At 42.7% G+C, this 22765-nt stretch overlaps 1 protein-coding gene across 2 annotated transcripts; it reads right to left on the reverse strand.

Annotated features, from left to right (window-relative positions):
• Positions 1-22507, reverse strand: PPP1CC (protein phosphatase 1 catalytic subunit gamma). Of its 2 annotated transcripts, XM_083753387.1 has the most exons (8): positions 22152-22507; positions 11667-11798; positions 10500-10730; positions 7941-8045; positions 4081-4304; positions 2059-2193; positions 1172-1232; positions 1-412 (listed from the first exon to the last, which is right to left on the reverse strand). In XM_083753387.1, exons 1-8 carry the CDS (start codon positions 22204-22206, stop codon positions 399-401), a joined length of 957 nt encoding a protein of 318 aa, XP_083609513.1. In that variant the 5' UTR covers positions 22207-22507; the 3' UTR covers positions 1-398. The 2 variants fall into 2 exon arrangements, with proteins under 2 accessions (XP_083609513.1, XP_083609512.1); XM_083753386.1 differs by having other exon boundaries at positions 1-1232.
• Positions 22508-22765: the final 258 nt, after the last annotated feature.

Raw genomic sequence — 22765 nt, forward strand, 5'->3', positions numbered from 1 at the left:
TTTAACAAGTTATTCATTTAATAAGCATTTTACCACATTGTATTGTACACTGTCATCTGTTCAAAAAGATTAGGTTTTTTTTTTAATTAAAAAAAACAACACACCACAGGATACTGTGTTATATTCATAGAAACAGGTGAACAGTGTTCACTGTTGTAGCTGGTTGTTTTTTAAACTTTGTGGAATAAGTCTTCAGCTGCAACAAACAAACAAACAAACAAACAAACCCTAAAAGGAATTCTAATTCTCAGGCAAGTCTCTGAACAGCTCTCCACACGTGACAGCTTTCTGAACTGGCTAAAATAGCACAGTAGCAAGCTTCGACATTGAATATAGGGGAAGTATCAAAAGGCTTTAATCCTGCATCCCAGCTGATCCCAGCATTACTCTCTGCTAGTTCAAGTCGTCCTTCCTGCAGAGGAAAAAACCTGACTTAGATACTGCCAATGAATCCCTATGAGCCGTGCCAACAAGTTTTCTCTATGCACTTTGGTTTCACAAAAAGAGACACAAACCTTTAAAATAATGGCTTTAATTGTCATTTTGAAGTATATGGGAGGGAAGTGTGCTTGAATTAAAATATACATCATACCAGGGAAGCTGGCAAAGGTTATGGGGTGGTTTCAAAATGCTGACAGCAACGTAACTAGTGTACATGACAAGAAAAAAAGCAATCCCTTTAAAACAATAAAATAAAAGACATTCACAGTGGTTCATATAAACAATATGTAATTCGACAGTAATCAGTTTCCTAGTCTTGCAGCACACTAGTGCCTCTTAAGGTCCTAAAAGAAAAGCAGGCATCACACACCACCTGGTCTGTACAGGTTCAAGGAGTCAATTGTACAATTACCCGGAATGACAGGATAAGTTGCTGTGAAGTATACAGCTGGAACAATAAGGGAAAAAAGCATTTTTCTCTCTCTTCAAATGAACACAAGAATTTTAAAAAACTCTTCTTGAGAAGGGAGAAAGTCTCATTTGCTGTTACAACCAGCAAACGCCATCCATCAAAATGAAAAAAATAAAACCCCCACAAACACATTAATCTAGTCTTAGCAAGCTGACAGATACAAGTTACCGTTTTTTAAAAATGATTATATACTATAGTACAAGTCCCAACTAGGCAGGGCCAAGAGTGATTATTTCTTTGCTTGTTTTGTGATCATACCCCTGGGTGGTGTTACAGGCCGGCTAGCATTGGGCTTCTTCTTCTCGGCAGGCTTCAAAATCTGGAATGACAATGTTCTTTCTTAGCAATGGAAGCACTGTATGCAGCTGAACAGAGATGAGAGCACAAGAAGGGGGCCACTGGTGTTATCCCCAAACCTGGCTATATATATATTCTACACCCATAATTTTGTGATTTCCACCCAATGGGCATGGCTAGGTGTCTTAGAGCTGTAAAATCATTCATTCAGGGTCTTGGCACACACAAAAATAATTATTTTTCAGGGCAATAATTTTAAACAGCCTCACCTTACTGAAATATTGCAGTGTAGGAAAAGACAACTCCCTCCACTCCCAAAGGGAAGAGGGAATAGAAGGGTCTTCAGGAATGTCAATGCAGGTTCTATTGCCAAAATAGCCTTGCTCCAAGAGGAAGACAACATTTCTTCACTTAAGAGAGTAGCTAAGCAGGGTGCCACCAGAATCTCAATGCACGGGATGGGAAAGGCTCGTTCAGTAACAGGTCTCCTGGGACCTCTGGCCTAATCCATTTAGGGCTATAAAGGTAAACAGCAGCACCTTGGATATAAATGTCACCCTGCTTTCCCTCCCACTGCTTGCAATTTTCGATGCCTCCTCTCAGATCACCAGCATTAGGCAGCAGGGAAGAGCCATGACTCTTTGGACAATCCAATTCAAGGTGGAACAGATTACAGCTGTCCTACTTATTTTATGGCAAGCTGGTGCCTCAGCACAGATTAAAGGAAATGGAACACATTTTCAAATAGCAAGTACTTATGATTCTGGTTTAATTTAAGGACGACCAGCTTACAAGTGAAAAGAAGCAACATTATTGGGGAAAATGAGGCACCTAAAAATATACTGTACCTGGAAGGAACACATTAGAGTCTCATCCACGCTCATCATGGCACCCGCATTGTCAAACTCCCCACAGTAATTTGGGGCAGAAAACAGAGTTACCAGTTGCCTTTTTGCAAAGAACTCATATCCATCTTCAACCACCTTTAAAGCAAAGACAATTCAATTAATTGAAAGGGGGTGAATATCACACAACAGCAATAATTTTAATACTAACCTTTTTATAATCCTCCTTCCACTCCTTCTAGTGCAGCAGAATTACTTTGGTGTTGTTGCTAACCCAAGTCGTGATCTCAGAGGTCCCTGGTTCAAATCTCACCACGGTTGTGCCATGTCATCACGACATGGTCTTAGTGTAAACCACTCCCAATCTCACCTGCTCCCTACCCCATTCTGTGATGATCTCTAACCATCTCTCTCTCTCTCTCTCTCTATATATATATATATACAGTGGTGCCCCGCAAGACGAATGCCTCGCTAAACGAAAAACCCGCAAGACGAAATGGTTTTCCGATTTTTTAGCGGCTTCGCAAGACGAATTTCCCTATGGGCTTGCTTCGCAAGACAAAAGCCCATAGGGAAATCTCTGGGGACAGCGGGGAAGCACAGCGCGCCTTCTCCTCTGTTCCCGGACCTGTCCTAAGGCTTGCGGTGGGAGGTCCGGGAACAGAGGGGAAGGTGCGCAGCGCTTCTTCTCTGTTCCCGGGGCTTGCGGTGGGAGGAGGGTTTTTCCTCCCCACCGCCAACATTCAGAACAGCATTCTGCATGTTGGCGGTGGGGAGGAAAGCCCTCCTCCCACCGCAAGCCTTCAGGACAGGTCCGGGAACAGAGGGGAAGGTGCGCAGCGCTTCTCCTCTGTTCCCGGGGCTTGCGGTGGGAGGAGGGTTTTTCCTCCCCACCGCCAACATTCAGAACAGCATTCTGCATGTTGGCGGTGGGGAGGAAAGCCCTCCTCCCACCGCAAGCCTTCAGGACAGGTATGGGAACAGAGGGGAAGGTGCGCAGCGCTTCTCCTCTGTTCCCGGACCTGTCTTGAAGACTTGCGGTGGGAGGAAGGTTTTCCTCCCCACCGCCGACATTCAGAAGGCTGTTCTGAAGGCTAGCGGTGGGGAGGAAAGCCCTTCTCCCCCGCCAGCCTTCAGAAGAGTTCCCGCCTAGGCTGCGGATAGCAGCCTGCTGCAGAGCGCCCCTCGCGCGGGGCAGCAGGCTGCTATCCGCAACTTGGAGAGCCGTCTGGACCTCTTCTGAAGGCGGGCGGGGGGCAAAAGTCTTTGTCCCCCATGCCTGCCTTCCCGGGGGCTTTTAAATCGCCCCGGGACAGCGGAGAATTAATCCGCTGTCCCGGGGCGATCTTAAAATGCTGGCGGGCGGCAGCGAAGCGTTCGCTGCCGCCTGCCAGCATTTTAAGATCCCCCGGGGCAGCGGAGAAGTCTCCGCTGTCCCGGGAAGGCAGGCGGGGGGAAACAAATACTTCCCCCCCCCCGGCCTTCAGAAGAGGTCGGGGGACAGACTGTCCCCGGACCTGGTCTGAAGGCGGTTTCCATAGGAACGCATTGATTGATTTTCAATGCATTCCTATGGGAAACCGTGCTTCGCAAGACGAAAAACTTGCAAGACGAAAAGACTTGCGGAACGAATTAATTTCGTCTTGCGAGGCACCACTGTATATATACACACATACATATATGAATGAAGCTCTGAGGATTTATCTAAATCTTTTACCATGGGACAGTGGCATAGTGGTCTATGCAGGAAGTTCTATGGCTGTGCCTATGAATCCAGTCATTCTTCTAGCTACAAAACCACATTAACCTCACAAGCTGCTTGTTTCATGTCATTCTGCAATTTAGAGACAAGGCTAGATCAGCAAGGCCAAGCAAGCATTGTTCTGAGGCAAGTGAACATGAAGGGGGAGGGGAAAAATAGGAGAGACTGACCAGTTTCTTGTGTGGTGGACCAAGGGGTGTCCACTGGGGCCCAGGAGCTGGTGGCTCCTTCCCCAGGATCAACTCTTAGCATTTGGTCTTTACCTGATGAGCTCTGCATATAAGATCCAAATCATGTTTATGAAGGAACTTTGCAACCACTTCAGCTCCAAACGTGAAAGAAACTCCTCTGTCATTTTCTCCCCATCCCAGGACATCTTTGTCAGGGTCAGACCACAGCAGATCACAAAGGAGGCCTTGATCTGGCACATCGGTAGGCCGCATAATTCGTCGGATTTGTTCCATTGATTGGAGGTCTGGCGATAAGCCTGCAGGGGATTAAGATGCAGCTGCTTTGCATTTTGTTCACATGCTGGGCACTCAGCAAATGCACACACTGTGCAGTGACAATATCTTCATTCCAACTGCAACCTCATCTATGCTTATTTTGAGGAAGCTATCCAGTGCAATCCAAAATTATTCCTCAGGTATGTCCCATTTCTGGTATGAACTATCCTCTCATGCCAAGGAGATGCTACTGCGAGGCAAGAAGACTGGTAGCAGTAGAGTTCATAGCATAGCACAGAATCATAGCACTGTAGAGTTGGAAGGGACCCTGAGGATCATCTAGTCCAACCCCCTGCAATGCAGGAATATCCTGCTGGTCCATACAGGGATCGAACCTGCAACCTTTGCGTTATCAGCACCATGGTCTAACCAACTGAGCTATCAGTTGATTAGGAACATAGGAATTTGTGATTGGTGTGAGGCCCCCATGGCGCCTTGCATGAATGGTGTGAAGGCTGTAGACATCACATGCTGCCTAGGTACTGTGCAAGAAGAGTCAGTGGTCGTGAGACTTATGTGCATAAATGATGCTGGAAAGAAACGGCCGTAGAGACAAAATAAAACATGTTCCACCTGCAGAGCCAGCTAGGTGGAAGCATCTGATTTGGTATGCCTCACAGATGATGGGGCAAGCGGTTCAGGTTCTCAAAGCGAATTACAGGATATAACTTTGTAACTAACACACAAATATATATGAATGGCTGTACTTTAAAAAGACTAAAGAGTCATAGGGGGAAATGCCCATGAATAGGACACCTGTTGAATAGGACACATGCTTCAGACGCAAGACTGGGTACCTTGAGTACTTGGTAATAAGAGATCACAGCTGTGCAAGAGTGGTGGTCTGTAGGGTAAGTTTATCCCTGAATATAAAAATTTGACGTAAGGAGAAAGTGGCAGATCAAGGGTATTTAAAGAGGTCATAGTTGAGAAAATTTAACAGGAAGAGGAACAAACTCCTTTACAGAATCGCCACGGTGAAAACAGGTACCCAAAGCAACATAGTACAGGCATCTCCTCGCTTAATGCATGTTTGACTCACGTGCGTGTGTGGTTAGGGAAATAATTAAATAAATTGATTTAAACTGCAGAAAGGTGTGAAATGGGCAAAAACAGCTCAAAAAGAATGGGAAAATGGCTAGCGATTCCAGGAGCCTTTGCACCAACCTTTGATGCCTATGGAGAGTTGAAGTTTGAGAAAGGAGGTGTGGAGAGGGCAGTTGTAGTGGAATTTGGCTTTTTAGATGCGTGTTTCCAACTACACATGATTTCATGCATATGCATGGTACCCAGGAACATAGCCCTATATAAGTGGGAAGGTGCCGGTACTACAGAGATAGTGTTTTTTCTTACGCAAGCACTGAACCAAAACTCCTTCCATATATTTATTTAATAAAAATATTTCTATCATGCTGTTATCGTAAAATATATCAAGGTGGTAAATAGTATGTATATGAGAGAGTGAGTGTACAATATACATTTTGTATGCTTTCCTTTTTTTTACCTAAAGAGGTAAAATGTCTTTAAAATATTCCCATGTAGGATCTTACAACCAGTTACCATGACTGTGAGACAAATGGATGCACTTTTCAATGCACAATTCACACAGTAGACTTACAATGTGATCTTCATAAACTAGGATATTGTTATCTGCACAATGATTAACAATGCCCCCAAATTTCAGTAACATACAATTTAGTTTTCTTTCTATATATAAAAAGTGCCTGGGACACCCACACCCACACCCAGTAGTCTATTCATTTTTGTGATAGGGTACTTTTTGTTGCAATCAATGTTAATGTACTGGAGCAGGAAAAATGTCCCATGGTTTTTCAAACAAGAACTGATCCAAGAAAATGGATTTCAGTGTCCCTTTTCAGACACCACACACAGCTTTGTTTGGGAGATTTAAAGGTAAAGGTAAAGGACCCCTGACAGTTAAGTCCAGTCACGAATGACTCTGAGGTTGTGGCGCTCATCTCGCTTTACTGGCCAAGGGAGCCAACATTTGTCCACAGAAAAAATTTTCGGGTCATGTGGCCAGCATGACTAAGCTGCTTCTGGCGAAACCAGAGCAGTGCACAGAAACGCTGTTTACCTTCCCGCCGGAGCGGTACCTATTTATCTACTTGCACTTTGACGTGCTTTTGAACTGCTAGGTTGGCAGGAGCAGGGACCAAGCAACGGGAGCTCACCCCGTCGCAGGGATTCAAACCGCCGACCTTCCTATCAGCAACCCTAGGCTCAGTGGTTTAGACCACAGCGCCAGCCACTTTTTACCACCCCATTATACATTGGAATTTGGCTTGGAGGAGTTACACAGCATAGGGTTGATTGGCACAAAAAATAAATTTCTTCAAGATGGAACTCAGTGCTAAAAAACCCATCTCTTTTCCAGTACTGCTGTAGGCTGTGAATGAAGGAGCAAGGAAGGCTACAGAATTAATCCTTCCCCTTACACCAGCCATATCCAGAGCAATCTGCCCATCACAGAGTCAGACAGTCCTTATATCTAAGCTGCTCAAAAGTAGGACATTTTATTGCTTTAAAGCAGCTGCCTCAAATTAAAGAGGTATGACCTGTCCTTTCTGCAAGGTCAGAATATTTGTCCTCACATCTGTTCAGCTGTAGCCTCCCAATTCAACGCCTAGTATTGCAACCCTGATGTTTTTGCCTGTGTAAGCATACTGCAGTTGCTTATAGTTCAGGAGTGGCAAGGCTAAATATTTAAATCAAAAATGGGCCAGGAGATGCTAGGTTAGTATAATACAAGTATTTTTATAACATGGCACTGGGAACTGTCCAGATAACCTGCAATTACCTACAAGTGTGCAATTACCCACAAGCAGATAGCATGCATTTATAGCATCATATTTCAGTGGAAGAGTTCCGGCAGTTACAAAATTAGGCCTTTTCAGTAGAGGTCTACTTCTCATTCTGTCTCAGATTATCCATTAGCCCCATCGTTACAGTAACATGTAAGCTGGAGCACCCTATAGTCACCTCACTCTAATGGTGGCGTCACCAAATGCATACATGGTTACTTCCCGTCACCAAATTCGTTGCTCTGGTGATTCATTGTCATGACTGCAGTTCAAATGGTATGGGGGAGGGAACTATATTCAGACCAACTCTGGTATATAATAACTCCTTTCTATATCACACTCGGTCAAAGTAATTTGCAGGTGTTCCCCTATGCAAACAAGGGTACAAATAGGCTGCTTGGACAAACATTCTTCAATACATTGTTACACCAAAAACCTGTCAAGAGTTAGAAACATTATCTCAATTGAAATTAGCTGTGAAACTTTGCAGTGTGCTCAACCTGTGCTTTAGATAGAAAGAAATGTCGTGCCCTATAATACAGAGAAAGTGGCTCCAGGCCAGCACAGAGCTTGCCTGAGGCCTGGGGCAGGAGTCTTGTTAGAATAACATTATAAACTTAAATAGAATAAAAAAGGTGGTGCCTGGCAAGGGCCCCTGGCCAGCTTAATCCTCTAGGGCCCGGGGCAAGTGTACCCAGCTGCTACCCCACTGCACGGGCCTGAATGGCTCTAATGCTGACTTACCCAAGATGGTCAAGCAAGTATCACTTTGTAAATCATATATCAACGTACCTCCATGACAGCAGAATATTTTCTCATCCACAATGGCTGCAATTGGTAAACAATTAAAGCAGTCTGTAAAGGTTTTCCACAGCTTGATGTTGTATCTTCTTTTACCTAGGGAGATATTTCAGTACATCAACTCACTTGGATTTTAACAGTGGCAGAAGAAGAGAATAGGGTGGACAAGGAGACCTACATTTACATTTTTGTATCTTTGACCTGCTTAACATTAAGGTCTTAGTCTGTGTTGGCAGAGAGGAACTGTTCTCCATACCTGCTAAAACCCAAACACAGGGGTATCTCAAACCCTTGAGGATCTTTCCCCCTTCTGTCATAATACCTGCTCTAGATATAAACTGGCAAGAAGCTCAGGACAGACCACAGAAACGTACTACTTCACACAGCGCATTATTAACGTATGGCGCTCATTCCACAAGTCACAGTGTGGTCAGTGGCTTGGATGGCTTTAAATAAGCTTGTGACACAAATTCGCGGCAGCTACCAACAGCTAAAACCCCTGATGACAAACGTCACCTGTGTTCAGAGGTATTGCACCCCTGAATACAAGCTTTGAGGGACAACAATGGGGAAGGTGCTTTCACATTCTACCTGTAGGATAGTGAGATGCTTGATTAGATGAATCTTTAGTCCAGTCAAGCAGGACTCTTGCAGTCATCACATCAGCCCTTTTCACATACAGATGTTATTCTAATAACTGTTCTAGCTTTTGGAGACTCCCAAGGCAAAAATAAGCCATGAGCTTGCTAATGATCCCTCACTGCATCTTCACCACTGATAACTGACCCTTAGTCTTGACCTGGAATTTAGGCTCCCATATCCTAGACCTATTTGAATATTGCTCTTACTTTACTGAAGCACATGCTGCCTAAGATGCTGTCAAATGGTGACAGCATCAAGTGCAAATCCTCTTATCACACTCATGGCAGTTTCCGCAATTTGCTTCCAAGCAAGCCTAACCAACAAATTATGCTGAACCTATTAGAAACCTGACTAAGTATGAAGTTCACTGAATGAAGGGGTGGGGAGTATGAGGAGAATCTAAGTGTGAATGCTGCAAATGGCCTACAAGATACAAAAATACACCTGAGCATCAGGAGAGTTAAGCCATTAAAAGGACAGGGAGTTCAAACCACCGAGACAGAATCAGCGAACTGCAGACTATTCCATAATATAAAGCTGTAATGTGAAAGGGATCGTTTGGCTGTGTTTTTAATCACATGTTCTGCTTTATTAACAATTCTTCCTGGGATTACAGATATTAGTGAGCAGGCAGTCCCAGACAAATCAGAACAAAGAAAGCTGCCTTAGTTAGACCAAGTTAGACTTCTAATTCAGTATTATCTACACTGACTGGCAGCAGCAGTTTCAGACAGGATTCTTCTTTCCCATCCCTACTCGGAGATGTTGGGGAATAAAACCTGGGGACCTTCTGTATGCAAAGCAGGTGCTCAATTGTTTTGTATCCATTAAAGAAGTCGTTAAACAGAGAAATATGAGCATGCTTTGCAAGGCTTATGGCAAATGCCATCATTAGCATCATTTGGTACTATAAAATCACTGGGGAGAATAATGGTACAATGTTAATCTGAAGCTGCTGAAAAAGTGGACCTCCTCCCACCTCAATTAATATGAGCCACAAAGTTTGTAGTAGGTTTGTTGTAGGCAGTTACTGAAGTATTACGCTTTTACTGTTCTTTGTAAACCACTTTTAGTACAAATGTATCTGTGAAAAATGCAGTGCTTATTGATATAAATTATGTGATTCAACACAGTTTAAAACCAGTGGGCTCAATGGCACACTGGTTACTAAAGACAAGCAAGTGACAGAGGCTATAGGAAAACCAGACTATCTGATTCATAAAGTCCTGAAACCAAGTACGTATATTTTTCAAACCCTAGGTTTATATCACCAAATGGAACAGCCAGAAACTGAATTTACAGTCAATTCCAGAAAGTGCAACAAAAGGAAACAGAGATTACACATTGTGTCATGGCATGGAGCATCCCTATTGTACTTAACCACCATGCAGAAAACAAAAAAAGGCATGCAATTCAATCAGGCTTACTTTTAAACAACCAATCAATCGATTATTAAAGGACCAGAAGAGCAGTAACAAGGTATGTCCTATATTCAAGCAAGGCTGATAATGAACTGCCCTCCAAGGAAGGGGAGGAGTTCACATCCATCTCCAGCAACTGGAGTAAGACAACACCACCCAGTGCCCACTCAGCTTTGTACTTGCAAACTCAAACTGAAAAAGTTAACATTATAAATATGAGCTTAATTTAACACTTAAATGGAGGCTGGCAGAGCAGTGAAGACCGGACTGTAGTTGCACCTTTCTCTTCTGAAGAGAGCAAAGGAAGAACAAGAAGACTATATTTCACCTGCCAAAATGATAGAAAAGTCTCTTAACTAGGCAAGTCAGTATTGTCATTAATAAGCAACTCACTCCAAACCCAGAGGTTATTTTATAGTAAAAATAGTGCCATTTACACTATGAATCACTTTCCAAAGTCTCAAAAGATAGCACCAGAAGTACTTACATTCATCGTAGAAGCCATAAATTCTATTAATGCTGGCACATTCATGGTTCCCTCTGAGGAGGAAAAAATTCTCTGGGTATTTTATCTTGTAGGCCAGTAAAAGACAAATTGTTTCTAAAGACTGTTTCCCTCTATCAACATAGTCACCAAGAAATAGATAGTTGCTTTCTGGTGGGAAACCTCCATATTCAAAGAGTCGAAGTAAATCATAGTATTGTCCGTGGATGTCACCTTAAAACAAAACAAAATGGTGTTGATATGGTTTGAGAGTTTGGCTCATTAAAGCAAATGCATGCTAATATACTCACTTTAAAGAATAAGAATTGTTACACAACATTAAGAAAAGTAAGCATATGTAACAGTAAGTTTCCTCCAATTAGCAATTCCTATTCCATTCATTGGTGTTTTTGCAAAGAGATGTTCAATGGACTGTACCATTGTTTTCTCCAAAGTAGAAACTTTCATACTATTATTTGTGATCTGTGAGGTTAGAAGCACAACAAAGCCAGTCCTAAAAACTGAAGCTGGCTTGAAGTGAAAATTTTATTTGTTATTAATTCTGACTAAGCAAGTCCAGTTTAATATTAAATCTTTTGCATTAAGCAGTATCTAACACAACTTACTTTGACTTCTTGTGAAAAGCAAGGCCTTCTGCTCCAACTTACAGAATCATGCAATGATGAAGAAAAATGGGCCACCACTTTTTAGCATACAAATGGTTACAGATATTACTAACACTGATACAGACAACGACCAACTGATGCGTGCCCATGTGCATCACAGCAATGAGGAAGTGGTTGAAAAATAGGGTGTAAAAGGGCAGTGGAATAATGTGGTGAAGCGGGCTTATGCATGCTCCACCAATGCGCACAGGGGTCAGAAACATAACCCCCAGGCAAACTGGTCGTTGCCTGTATCCATAACCTAAAATCAAATCTCCACTGGGTTGAAGGATAAAGCTTCTCCTTTCTGGGATTTGTGTCCTCTTTATTCTGTCTACTTGAAGTTTCCCTTCAGAATTCTAGTCAAATCAATTCTACTTTTGCCCTCAAGTAGCATGATTTGCAATCTTCAGAGATGGTGAAAATACCACCTAAGAAGTTGTGCCACATCATCATCAGTTCATTAAAAAAGGAATAGTTGGAGCCAACAAATCTCAATGCTTACCACATATTTTAAGCGGTGCTTCAAGTTCTAACAGAATGGGTTGACTGAGAAAGATTTCTCGAGATTTCAAGCATAATCCTCTTATTTCGTTCTCTTGAAGTTGCACATTTTTACCGGGTTTTGACCCTCTTACTGTGAAAGAAAAAAAGGGTGGTCATGTTTAGCAAATGAGATCATCTGAGTTTCAAATCAATCATCATTAAACACATAAAACAGATTATTTACAATAAATGGAAATGACCAATTTTGGGTCTTGAAATATCTTCTGAACTCTTACAGAGAAGGCTCATGATTACCAAGCAGATTTTGATTCAAGCTGAGGGAAGTTTGCCCACTGCTGGAATTAAAAGGCAAATAATGAAAACACTGCCTATTAAAATATGTGTTGTTCCTAAATTCTAGTGGTCCAGGAAACAAATGCTTCATATATAGGCTGCACCAATGTATTTTATGCTGGTGAAATATTTAGGCTACAGATACAAGAGTTATAATTTGAGGACAACCACATGAAACAGATTCTACACCAGTGGTATTTATTTTCCCAGGAAGCACAACTGATCTAGTGTAACACTGCTTATTCCAACTCCATCCTCTCCCAAACATGTATATTACTCAAAACAGTCACATGGATTAATCATAGATTTAAGGCACTGCTCCTTCTGATGAGCTGACAAGATTACGCAGTTAAATTTTTCCCCCCAAAGAGGAGAGTATGTTTTAAATAGCAGTACCCATTTATGGTCCTATTTCAGTTTAACCTGCAACAGTGTTAGAAACTCAAGATATATAAGCTAATTGCCCAATGGCACCTTAAATCTAGGTTATGGTCACCACAAAGGAATGTCTGGGTGCCCTTTTTTGAGATGAAATTATTATTGTTATTACTCATTTCATTTCTCTACTGCTTTATAATTGAAAAAAGCAAGTTGTTTACAATGCATTAAAACATCAAATAAAACTATCTAGAATACAACAAATTCAAGCTTCAAGGAAAGTATTTCAGATCCTTCTCCAAGTGATATTCTGCTTTCCCCATTTTTATTTACCTACTTAATTTATATAGCTGCCCCACAGAAGTACTCTCTAGGAAGTCAGTGTGGTGTTGTGGTTAAAGTGTCTGGGAGATCAGGATTCAAATCCCTACTCAGTCATGAAGATCACTAGATGCCATTGGGCCAGTCACAGCCTCTTGACCTACCTCACAAGGTTGTTGTAGGGATTGACTGAGAAGGGGGAGAACCATGTACTCCTTGGAGGAAAAGGCAGGCTATAAATTGAACAAGCTCTTCTGCTTACCTCCTTAAGCAAGCTGGAGGGGCCAGCCAGATGGAGATATCCATTGCCAAACAGGCATCTAAAGATCTCCATGTGGTTACAATTGGACCTGCACCAGTTGCAAAACACGCCTGGGGAATTTCAGGCACTGCCTGCGTACAACTTCCAAGTTACTGTCAGTTAACAAAGCAAATGATTCCAAGTTATCACCAATAGTTAAATAAATAGAAAAAGAGCAGGAGACTCTTGCTTACTGGGCTCTGGAGGTTCTTGCAAGCCTGTCTTGAGATTTCACAGGATCTCCGACTGCCCTGCAAAAGTTTGCCTTTGCATGCAAACCCCAGGAACAAAAACCCCATGAAATCTGCAGTCCCAACTATTCTTAATTACATGGAAGGGAAGAGGTGCAAAAGTTGAATATCTTAATTCAAAAGCAAGAGGAATTTGAAAACTGCAAGGGTCCCAAGCTAAGCCAGAGTATGATATTCACCAAACCCAATAAGAGTTACTTCAAATCAATTAAACCTGATGGCAAGAATGTTCCTCACACCACTTAGACATGCTACCTCATGTTTGAGCAGTGCAACTAAGCCTTCCCAGAGCCTTCCCCAATTGATGCATGTGTTGTTTTCAGTGCAACATACAGTGGTACCTCTAGTTACGTACTTAATTCGTTCCGAAGGTCCGTTCTTAACCTGAAGCACCACTTTAGCTAATGGGGCCTCCTGCTGCCGCCGCGCTGCCGGAGCATGATTTCTGTTCTCATCCTGAAGCAAAGTTCTTAACCCGAGGTATTATTTCTGGGTTAGCAGAGTCTGTAACCTGAAGCGTATGTAACCCAAGGTACCACTGTATTCTATTGACCTATTTCAATCTAGACACCACCTGTGCACTGATGTTATACAGGAAGCAGAACAAGCAGTTTAAAGTGCTTGCACCGAAGCTTTGAAAAGCTCAAAGGCTGTAGTTTAAGACGATTTACTTTGAAGTTTAGTATCAGAAAGGAGTTGCAATTACCAGCAGAATAATTGCAGGGCAATGGTTGTGACATGAGCAAATACATGTTTCAATTTTTCTTCCCCATCAGTTGTTAGCATTCATTGGTGACATTATCAGTACAACTATATATTGAGGGTGCAATTAAAATATTTAACACAAGTAATAAGGCATAAACCTATTAATATATTTCCCCATCTCTGCAGTGTGATTATGCATGAAGCTATTGAGCAATAGAGCAATTGCCCCAAGTTCCCCTTCCAAAGTATAAGCAAGCAGCCTCAAATGCAAAGTGTCCATCAGCAACAGAGTTTACAGAAATGACCCACTGATAATTACATTATATGCTTTTAAACAGTTAAGGGTGTTACTGTGTTAAAAGCTTCTATAGACAGAAAACAGATCAAGCATTTTAGAAACGATATGCTTGTAGCAATGCTCTTAAAGAGGGAACCAAAGGCCTGTAGGCAAAACTATTCAGCAGCATCTGTGAAACAGAAGCTTCTGCCACTGCCTCAGCTTATATTCTCATCACCCCCACAAGCAGAGAAGTTTGGCCAGACAGGGATGAAAAGGAATGTATCCTAGAATAGCAATATGCATTTGATGCCATTCGGAATTCTAGTCATTTCCTATAAACTCTCCCTTACTAGATGTCTTCAAGGAGAAGCTGGAAAATATAGCCTACAAGCCAGGTTCCAACTTGCTACTTAAATCACCCAATAAGTAAGAAGTATGACGAAGATCTCTGAAAGTGGTATGACTTAAAATGAGAAGAGATTACCTCTAGAAAGCACGCAGAATTTGCACATGTTGCAAAGATAGCATAAATTTTTCAAGCACTGAAATTTCAGACATTTTTGTTGTTTTCAGTAACTACTGAAAGCAACTATTGCCAGCTCAATGTCTGAAACCAGTATCACAATCTGAATGTCATACCAGTTTCAGACAACATACTACAATATCGCCCAGCTCTAGCAGGTACTTACAGCTAATCTACTATCTATTTTGCAATGTGATTTGTCTGTTCAGAATTCTCAAATGCTTTTAAAAATGCTTCTCAATTAATCATATTTTAAGTCAATTATATCTTGTTAATTAATCTAACCAATTAAAGTTGCTGTAACATTGAAGCCTTTGCTACTTTCATATTTGACATTTACATGCACTTGTTGAAAATTTCAAGTTAGAACTAGATCTGAAAAAATATATCTAGGTGTAGTTTGTCAGTAGTTTATGAACCTCTTGTAAACAGACATTCCTTCAGTATTAACAAATTAAGGGATTTGTTCTTGGTCCAACCAAGGAGCAACACTGTTCTGCCAAACTTTGCTTTGTGTAAATAAATTCCCACTCCCTGAATATCCTGTATCCAGAGATTTAAAGTGTCATCATAAATCTGATCTGTAAGAACAAAATAGCTGGGGCTCAACTATTTGCAAGGGATCACTGAACAGTATATCTCATAAGAAGCTGCTGTAGCTTAGTGAACCATCATTTAGAAATTAGTGCTTTTCCCTGTGAATATCCTGATAGTTGTATTGTTCCTTTGTATGAACATCAAACTACCATAATCTATGGTCTGAAGGGGGAAAAACATTTTCAGAAATGGAGTTGTTTACTTCATAGCAGAAGGGACGCAGACCTCCCAAGGCAGGGAATCCCACAAAAAAGATGCTGTGAGGGAAGTCATGGTGCTCTAACCTCTAAATGAGGGGTTACTTGCAGAGAGAGAGGAGACACCCTATTCATGAGCTCAGTCGATACCTTAATGTCATCTCCCACAGCTATCACTAGTGGCCATTATGTAAGCGTTATATAACATTGTACAAGAGTTTATACCCAAATTCATTCCTTCTCCACAATTTTTTGCTTTCTATTGTGTTCTAAACTAACTTTACTATTCTAAAATAAGCCTTGATGTTGTAAACCAGCTTAACTGCAACAATGTTCACTGTGTGCATCAAGGGTTTGGACAGTGCAGTCTTGGACAGTCTTGTCAATCCACCCCTTTCCCTGCTAAAAGCAAACTGATTTAGTCACTTTCTGTGATTTTTGTAGAAACCATTTTGAGCTTTAAGGAAATTCTCCATGAAGCAAACAAGATATATATATAGGAAATATTTGAATGCTTAATATCTTCCTTCAGATCTCATGAAGACAAAAATAAAAAATCAGTAGCCCCACCTCGCATACTAGAGTCAGCCATTTGTGTGACCTAATAGAAAATAAGACTTGACAGAACTTCATCGATAAATTTCGATTAGCTAATTATAGTTAGAACAAACCGTAGGCCCTTGAGTTAGGACATAACAGGGAACTACAGTTCATTTTAAAATGACTGCAGTATATCTAGGGCTGGGCAATATATTGTCCAAAACTGCTTTGAAGTCTGTATCATCCATACCATTTCATAATTTTTGACCTGGCAATATATCACAAATCATTATATGTGTGCTATGCAAAAATCACAATATGATTTTTCATGGGGGGAAACTGTGAAGCCAGCCAATGCTTCTCTTGATTCCTGCAGCCCCTGTCAATTCTGCCAGCTCAGCTCACCCCTGCCTCATGTGGGGGGCAGCAAATTACAAGAGCAGGCGCTGGCAAAAATCACAATGGAGGGAAAACCATGAAGGCAGCCTTATTTCAGACAGTGTTATCAGTATATCATGATGTTTAGTTGGCAATATATCACTTTATTGAAAACTAGATATTGCCCAGCCCTACACTTCACATGCATGATGGGCATGGGAACATATACAAGCCAAATTGTCATCTTGCAGGATCATTCTCATAATGGGAAACTATAGTTTCTAATTATATCAGAACCAGGCCATTACGTTTTATTTGTAGACAGGACCAAAACAATATTTTGATCTTTGATAATAAATGAAAAAGCTAGTCAGCATTTGCATTGGTGTTAATAGGCATTTACAAGACTTTCCAGTCATACAGAAAAGTGGTTAGCACTGCTTGCTAACAGATCCCCAACTACCTATGAATACTGAAATAGGGGCTAATGTCTTGGAACTCAGATGATCAGAGTTTGAATTTTCAATACAGCCATGAAATGACCAGTATTCATGGGCAAATAATTCCCTCTCAGTTACAATAGCTACCCATTGCAAAATGAAATTTCTGTATAGTGGAGTGGATGAGAAATGACCATAAAGACCTTGGACACTCTGGCTCAATCCAGAAACGATAGAATACCAGTTTCTCTTTACAATAACTTCTTCCTCATAATGCCTACCAGGAGATTGAAAGTTCCTGCTTTTAGTTTTAAACCAGGGTCCCCAAACGTTCTTGGGGCACAGGGCTGCATTTATAAATCTAAGAAACTCCTTGTTGGCACTGAAGACAAAATACCTGGCAACAGCTTGTTCCCATAGAATTGGGGTGGGTAACCTATGGTCCTCCAGATGTTGCTGAGCTACAACTCCCATTAGCCCCAACCAGAATGGTCAACAGCCAGGGATTATGAAACCTATAATTCAACATCTTAAGGGTCACAGGCTAGCCACTCCTGCTGCAGCATGAAACTATGGTTTTCCTCTACATCCATGCCAAACTGTAGTAGCAGTAGCATACAAGTGTTGATTTCCAGCGCCTGATGAACTGCACCCAAGGAGCTTGCAGATGTAATCTTACAGCCTCTGCCTATATTTGACAATTCCTGGAGAACAGGTGAGTTCCCTACAGACTGCAGGTGGGCAAATGTTGCCCCCATCTTCAAAAAGAAGACCTAGGTAGCTACAAACCGGTCAGCTTGACCTTGATACCAGGAAAGTACCCAGAACAAATAATTCAACAGTTAGTCTGTGAGCACTTAGAAAAAGATGATGTGATTACTAAGACATGTCATGCCAGATGAATCTAATTTCCTTTTTTGATAAAATTGCAGGTTTGCTGCATCAGGGGAATGCTGCGGACATACGTTTATCTTGATTTCAGGAAGACTTCTGACAAAGTTCCCCATTGTACTCTTGTAAGGAAGCTGGTAAAATGTGGGTTGAACGAGGTAACTGTTAGGTAGATTTGTAGCTGGTTGACTGACCAAACCCAAGCAGTGCTCATTAATAGTTTCTCATCATCCTGGGAAAAAGGGACAAGTGGGGTACCACAGGGTTCTGTCCTGGGTCCATTTTCAATGTCTTTAAAAATGACTTGGAAGAAGAAATTCAGGGGATGCTCATCCAATTTGCAGATGACACCAAACTGGGAAGGGTCGCTAATGCAGCTGAAGACAGAATTGGGATTCAAGATGACCGTAACAGATTGGAGAACTGGGTGCAAGCTAACAAAATGAATTTCAACAGGGACAAATGTAAGGTTCTGAACTTAGGCAGGAAGAATCAGATGCACCAATACAAGATGGGGGACATCGGGCTTACTAGTAGTACATGTGAAAAGGATCTAGGGGACTTAGTAGACCATAAACTTAACATGAGTCAACAGTGTGATGCAGCGGAAACAAAAGAAGAAGAAGAAGACGACGACGACCTAATGATATTCTAGGCTGCATCAACAGAAGTATAGTGTCCGGTTCTGGGCACCACAATTTAAGGAGGATATTGACAAGCGGGAACGTATGCAGAGGAGGGCTACCAAGATGATCAAGGATCTGGAAATCAAGCCTTATGAGGAATGATTGAAGGAGCTGGGCATGTTTAGCCTGGAAAAGATGAGAATGAGGAGATATGATAGCCATCTTCAAATATCTCACGGGTTGTCACATGGAAGATGGGAGCATGCTTGTTTTCTCCTGCTCTGGAGGGTAGGACTCAAACCAATGGCTTCAAGTTACAAGAAAGGAGATTCTGACTAAACACCAGGAAGAACTTTAACAGTTAGAGCAGTTTGACAATGGAATGGATTCCCTCAGGAGGATTGTGGACTCTCCTTCCTTGGAGGGTCCAAAGAAGAGGCTGGGTAGCCATTTGTCATGGATGCTTTAGTTGAGATTCCTGCATTGCAGAAGGTTGGACTAGATGACCCTTGGGATCTCTTCCAACTCTATGATCTTACTATTGTCTCTTACCTTTTGCGTTAGCAATTTCTCTGACAATTTTAAACTTACTTCCTTGTTGATTGTATCAATTATTAGTCAAGAAGATGTTCTTTTTAGACCTTGAACAATTACACAATTCTCACCAATTAACAGTGAGGAAAAAGACTGGGAGACCACACGCAAAGTAACCCAAGCTTTTTGAGGAAGAGCTGGGTATGAATATATAATTAAGAAACAGCACTATCCAATACACAAATCAACCAAATATGTCTTACAACATTAACCTCTTTGAAGTCTCACGTTCATTGGGGCTGAGCTATTTTTAAGTATAAATTCCAAGTGGAAATGTTTCAAAAATTCTCTCCATTACTAAATGATTTAACATTTTATTAACACAAATTTGGCATTAAATTGCCATACAATTTATATTATCTTCTAAGATGTTGATGTGTCCTGTTTGGCTCCTAGAGTTATGTCTACACAAACTTTTCAAAGTTTATGTAGCAAGAAATTTAACACTGAAATTACTGAGAAATCAATCTACACTAAATCAATTTTGTTGGCATCTTAAATTTAAGCTCATTGATGAGATGGAGACATGATAAATTATATTTTTAAGTAAATCAAGGTGGTGGAAAAAGGACTAACACCAAACCGATGGAAGCAATGTCTCTAGTTCTATTTTATCCAACCCCAAATATCCTACTTTCACAAATCCTATCCATTTCCATGGCTATGCTAAAATAAATGAGAAAGACTTTTTAAAAGGTATCTTTAAAAAACTGGAAGGGACGCTGAAGTGAGGCGAGAGACTACAGCAAGACATATCCCTTATATTTAGCTCAGACCACATTGCTGCAGATTACTTTGCATCAAATGAAAAGTTAATTCCCTGGTTGAACTCTTCAAGTATAAGTCCTGGATAGACTCAGACAAAGCTAGATTAGTGCAGCCTCCCTCCCTAGCTAAATGTGATATTGCTTGCTGCTACAAGGATAATTTGTCATCAGCTACTTCACAACGCTTCACCTCAGCCAAGATTTATAAGCATGTTTACCCAGACCTAGAAATCAAAACATGTACTATCTAAGATTTAGGGAACACAGCATATCAGAAACAACCCCAGCACCAAGGTCAGGCAGATGAAAATGTTCAAATGAGCAGACATCCATGTGGCTCACAATCATGTCTTTAGAGCAGTCAAATGTTCATGTTGCTACAAGGATTACATTTTTAATTTGTCTGCAAGCTTCACCCTTGCCACAATAATGGCCACAACAGACTGGCATAGGAGGGTGAGCAACATTTTAACGCCCTCATGATTCCCCAGGCCAGCAGTCATGCAGCTTCGGGAGGGAAACTAAACCAACACTGATTTCTCTTACTACAGAAGTAAGACTCCACTTTGCTAAGCAGAGGGCAAAACAACGAAAAATGACCAACCTACTACTTATGCACTTACCCTAAGAAAAACATCAGAATAAAGCACTGCATGCACATCTAATGTATCAGAATAAGAATTGTGTGCACTCCCACCTATATTTAAGTTATATGTTTGTGCATGTATGCACACACAGACACACGGAGTGTATAAGAACTGAGGAAGAGACTGTTGTAATCTGAAAAAAGATCACTGAGGCACAAACAAAGCACCTCCAGACCCTCCATCTTGGATGTGGACCCTTTAGTCTTGCCTCCTTCCCTGCCAAATCAACTCAGGAGAGCCCAAAGACAAAGTCAGAATTGAGATGAGCGGAGGGCTATGGGATTTAAGATACCCTGATGTGTTCTATGCATATGTGAGGGGACCTCTTACCATCCTCCACATAGTCTTTCACCACACACAACAATTACTACTTTACTTCCCTTTCCTCTAGCTGAGACTCTTAACCACCTCACCTCACCTCCTCACAGAACCACAAAGGGGCACTTTTTTAAAAATGAGCCCACTGCAATAAAAAACCATTCCTAATTGGGTTCAACAGCTTCTCCCCACCCTGCCCTTAACAGCAACCCCTTACTTCACCCCTCCACCTTATGGGAACACTTTTTCACAGGCAAGCAACCCCAAAGTCCGTTCCCAATAATGCTCCTCAATCTCACTGCTCCTCTGCAATCCACCCCAACCCACTTTCCCCCTCCCTACAGAAACACCAATGCAAATAAATATTGGGAGCCCACCCCCAATTCCACTCCAAATACTCATCTTCCCTCAAGCGGAGTCTGTCAAGGGCCTCCAAAATCCCTACTCTTCTCAAGAAAAACCTTCATCCCCCCCCCAAGAGAGTTTGGGGGCGGTGGGGGGGGGGAAAATCCTCTCTATACCACTTTGACCTGTGTGTATCCATACATCCCATATTCTAACACTAACACACACACACACACACACACACACACACACACACACACACAAAAACCATTACAGCTTCCTCCTTCCTACCAGTCTCTCCTGTCTTCTTCTTTCTTTCTTTTTTGTGGCAAAAGGAACAACAGCACCAGCATTTAGATGCAGTATATACTGTAAATGAATAAAGTCACACGCATACCTAAATCTAAACCACTACATGCACGCCCGTCTACCAGTACAACCCCCCCTCCAGAAACGTCCCTCATTTTTTGGTGGTGCCCCCCCCCAGAACATACAACAGCCCCCCCAAGACACCCTAGATAACCCCCTTCCCTTGGCCTCCACACCTTCGGGTCTCCCCCAAACACAAGAACGCCTCTCTCCCCCCCCCCCCACTGCACCCTCCCAAGATACGGGAGAAAGCGAGAAGCGCCCCAAAAGTGCCTGAAACGAGAAGCGAAGAGGAGGCGAACGGCGCGCGCGCACACAAGTCACGCAATTAGGCTTCATTTATTACTATTATTACCGATAACCATAATAGGAGGAGAGCTATAGTCAGTGGGGCTTTTTGTTTTGTAACTAAAGGGTGGGATAATAATAAATAAAATAAAAGGGCCTTCGCCCCTCCGCGCTCTTCCTCCTCCCCCCCCCCAAAACTCTGGGCAACCCCTCCCCTTTTAATGGTTTGCCGCCCCCTCCCCAAACCGCGGCAGCGACCCCCGAGGGCGGCGGAAGCCCCCCAAGGAAGCCGCCTCACGCGCCGCCCCCCCTTAATCCGGCCTCACTGTACATCCTTATTCCCCCCCCCACACACACCGCCGCTCCGTTCCCTCAAGCCGCCCTCCTCGCTCACCCTCCAGCAGCCGTTGGATGATGCTGTCGATGTTGAGCTTGTCAATATCCGCCATCGCCTCTCAGCGGCCGGGGCGAGGGAGCGAAGCCGGAGCCCGCCGGGTCGACCCGCGCGGCTCTTCCCCCGCTCCCGAGCTGGCTCCTTCCTTCTCCTGAATGCCCTACCGCGCGCCCCCTTTCCTCCCTCTCTCGCTTTCCCGCCCCCCAACCCAGCTCGCTCGCTCGGTCGCTCGCTCGTTCCGAAGGAGGAGGAGGAGGAGGAGGTGGAGATGCCGCAAACAGCGTCGGCGGGCGAACAAAATGGCCGCCTTTCCCTCCTCCCCTCACAAGGAGCCGCCTCCTTCGGGCGCGCAGGGATATACGAGAGGAAGCTGCGGCCGGGGACTTCTTTCCAGGCAAGGGCGGGAAGATTGAGGAAGCAGCGCTTCCCTTCAGCCTGCTGGGCCGTTTGCGCGCGCTGTCTCTCGCAGAGCCTCGTTTCTCTCGCTCGCGCGCTCAAATCCTTCCGCCGATAGATAAGTCGGTACCGGTGTGTGGGGGGGGGGGAGGTGGTTCTTCGCTCGTTCTTTCTTTCTTCCCCTCAAAGGCTGAAAGGCATTTGGGGGGCTAAAAAGA

This window comes from Podarcis gaigeae (assembly GCF_964106915.1).
Source record: "Podarcis gaigeae genome assembly, chromosome: 8".
NCBI lineage: Eukaryota > Metazoa > Chordata > Lepidosauria > Squamata > Lacertidae > Podarcis > Podarcis gaigeae.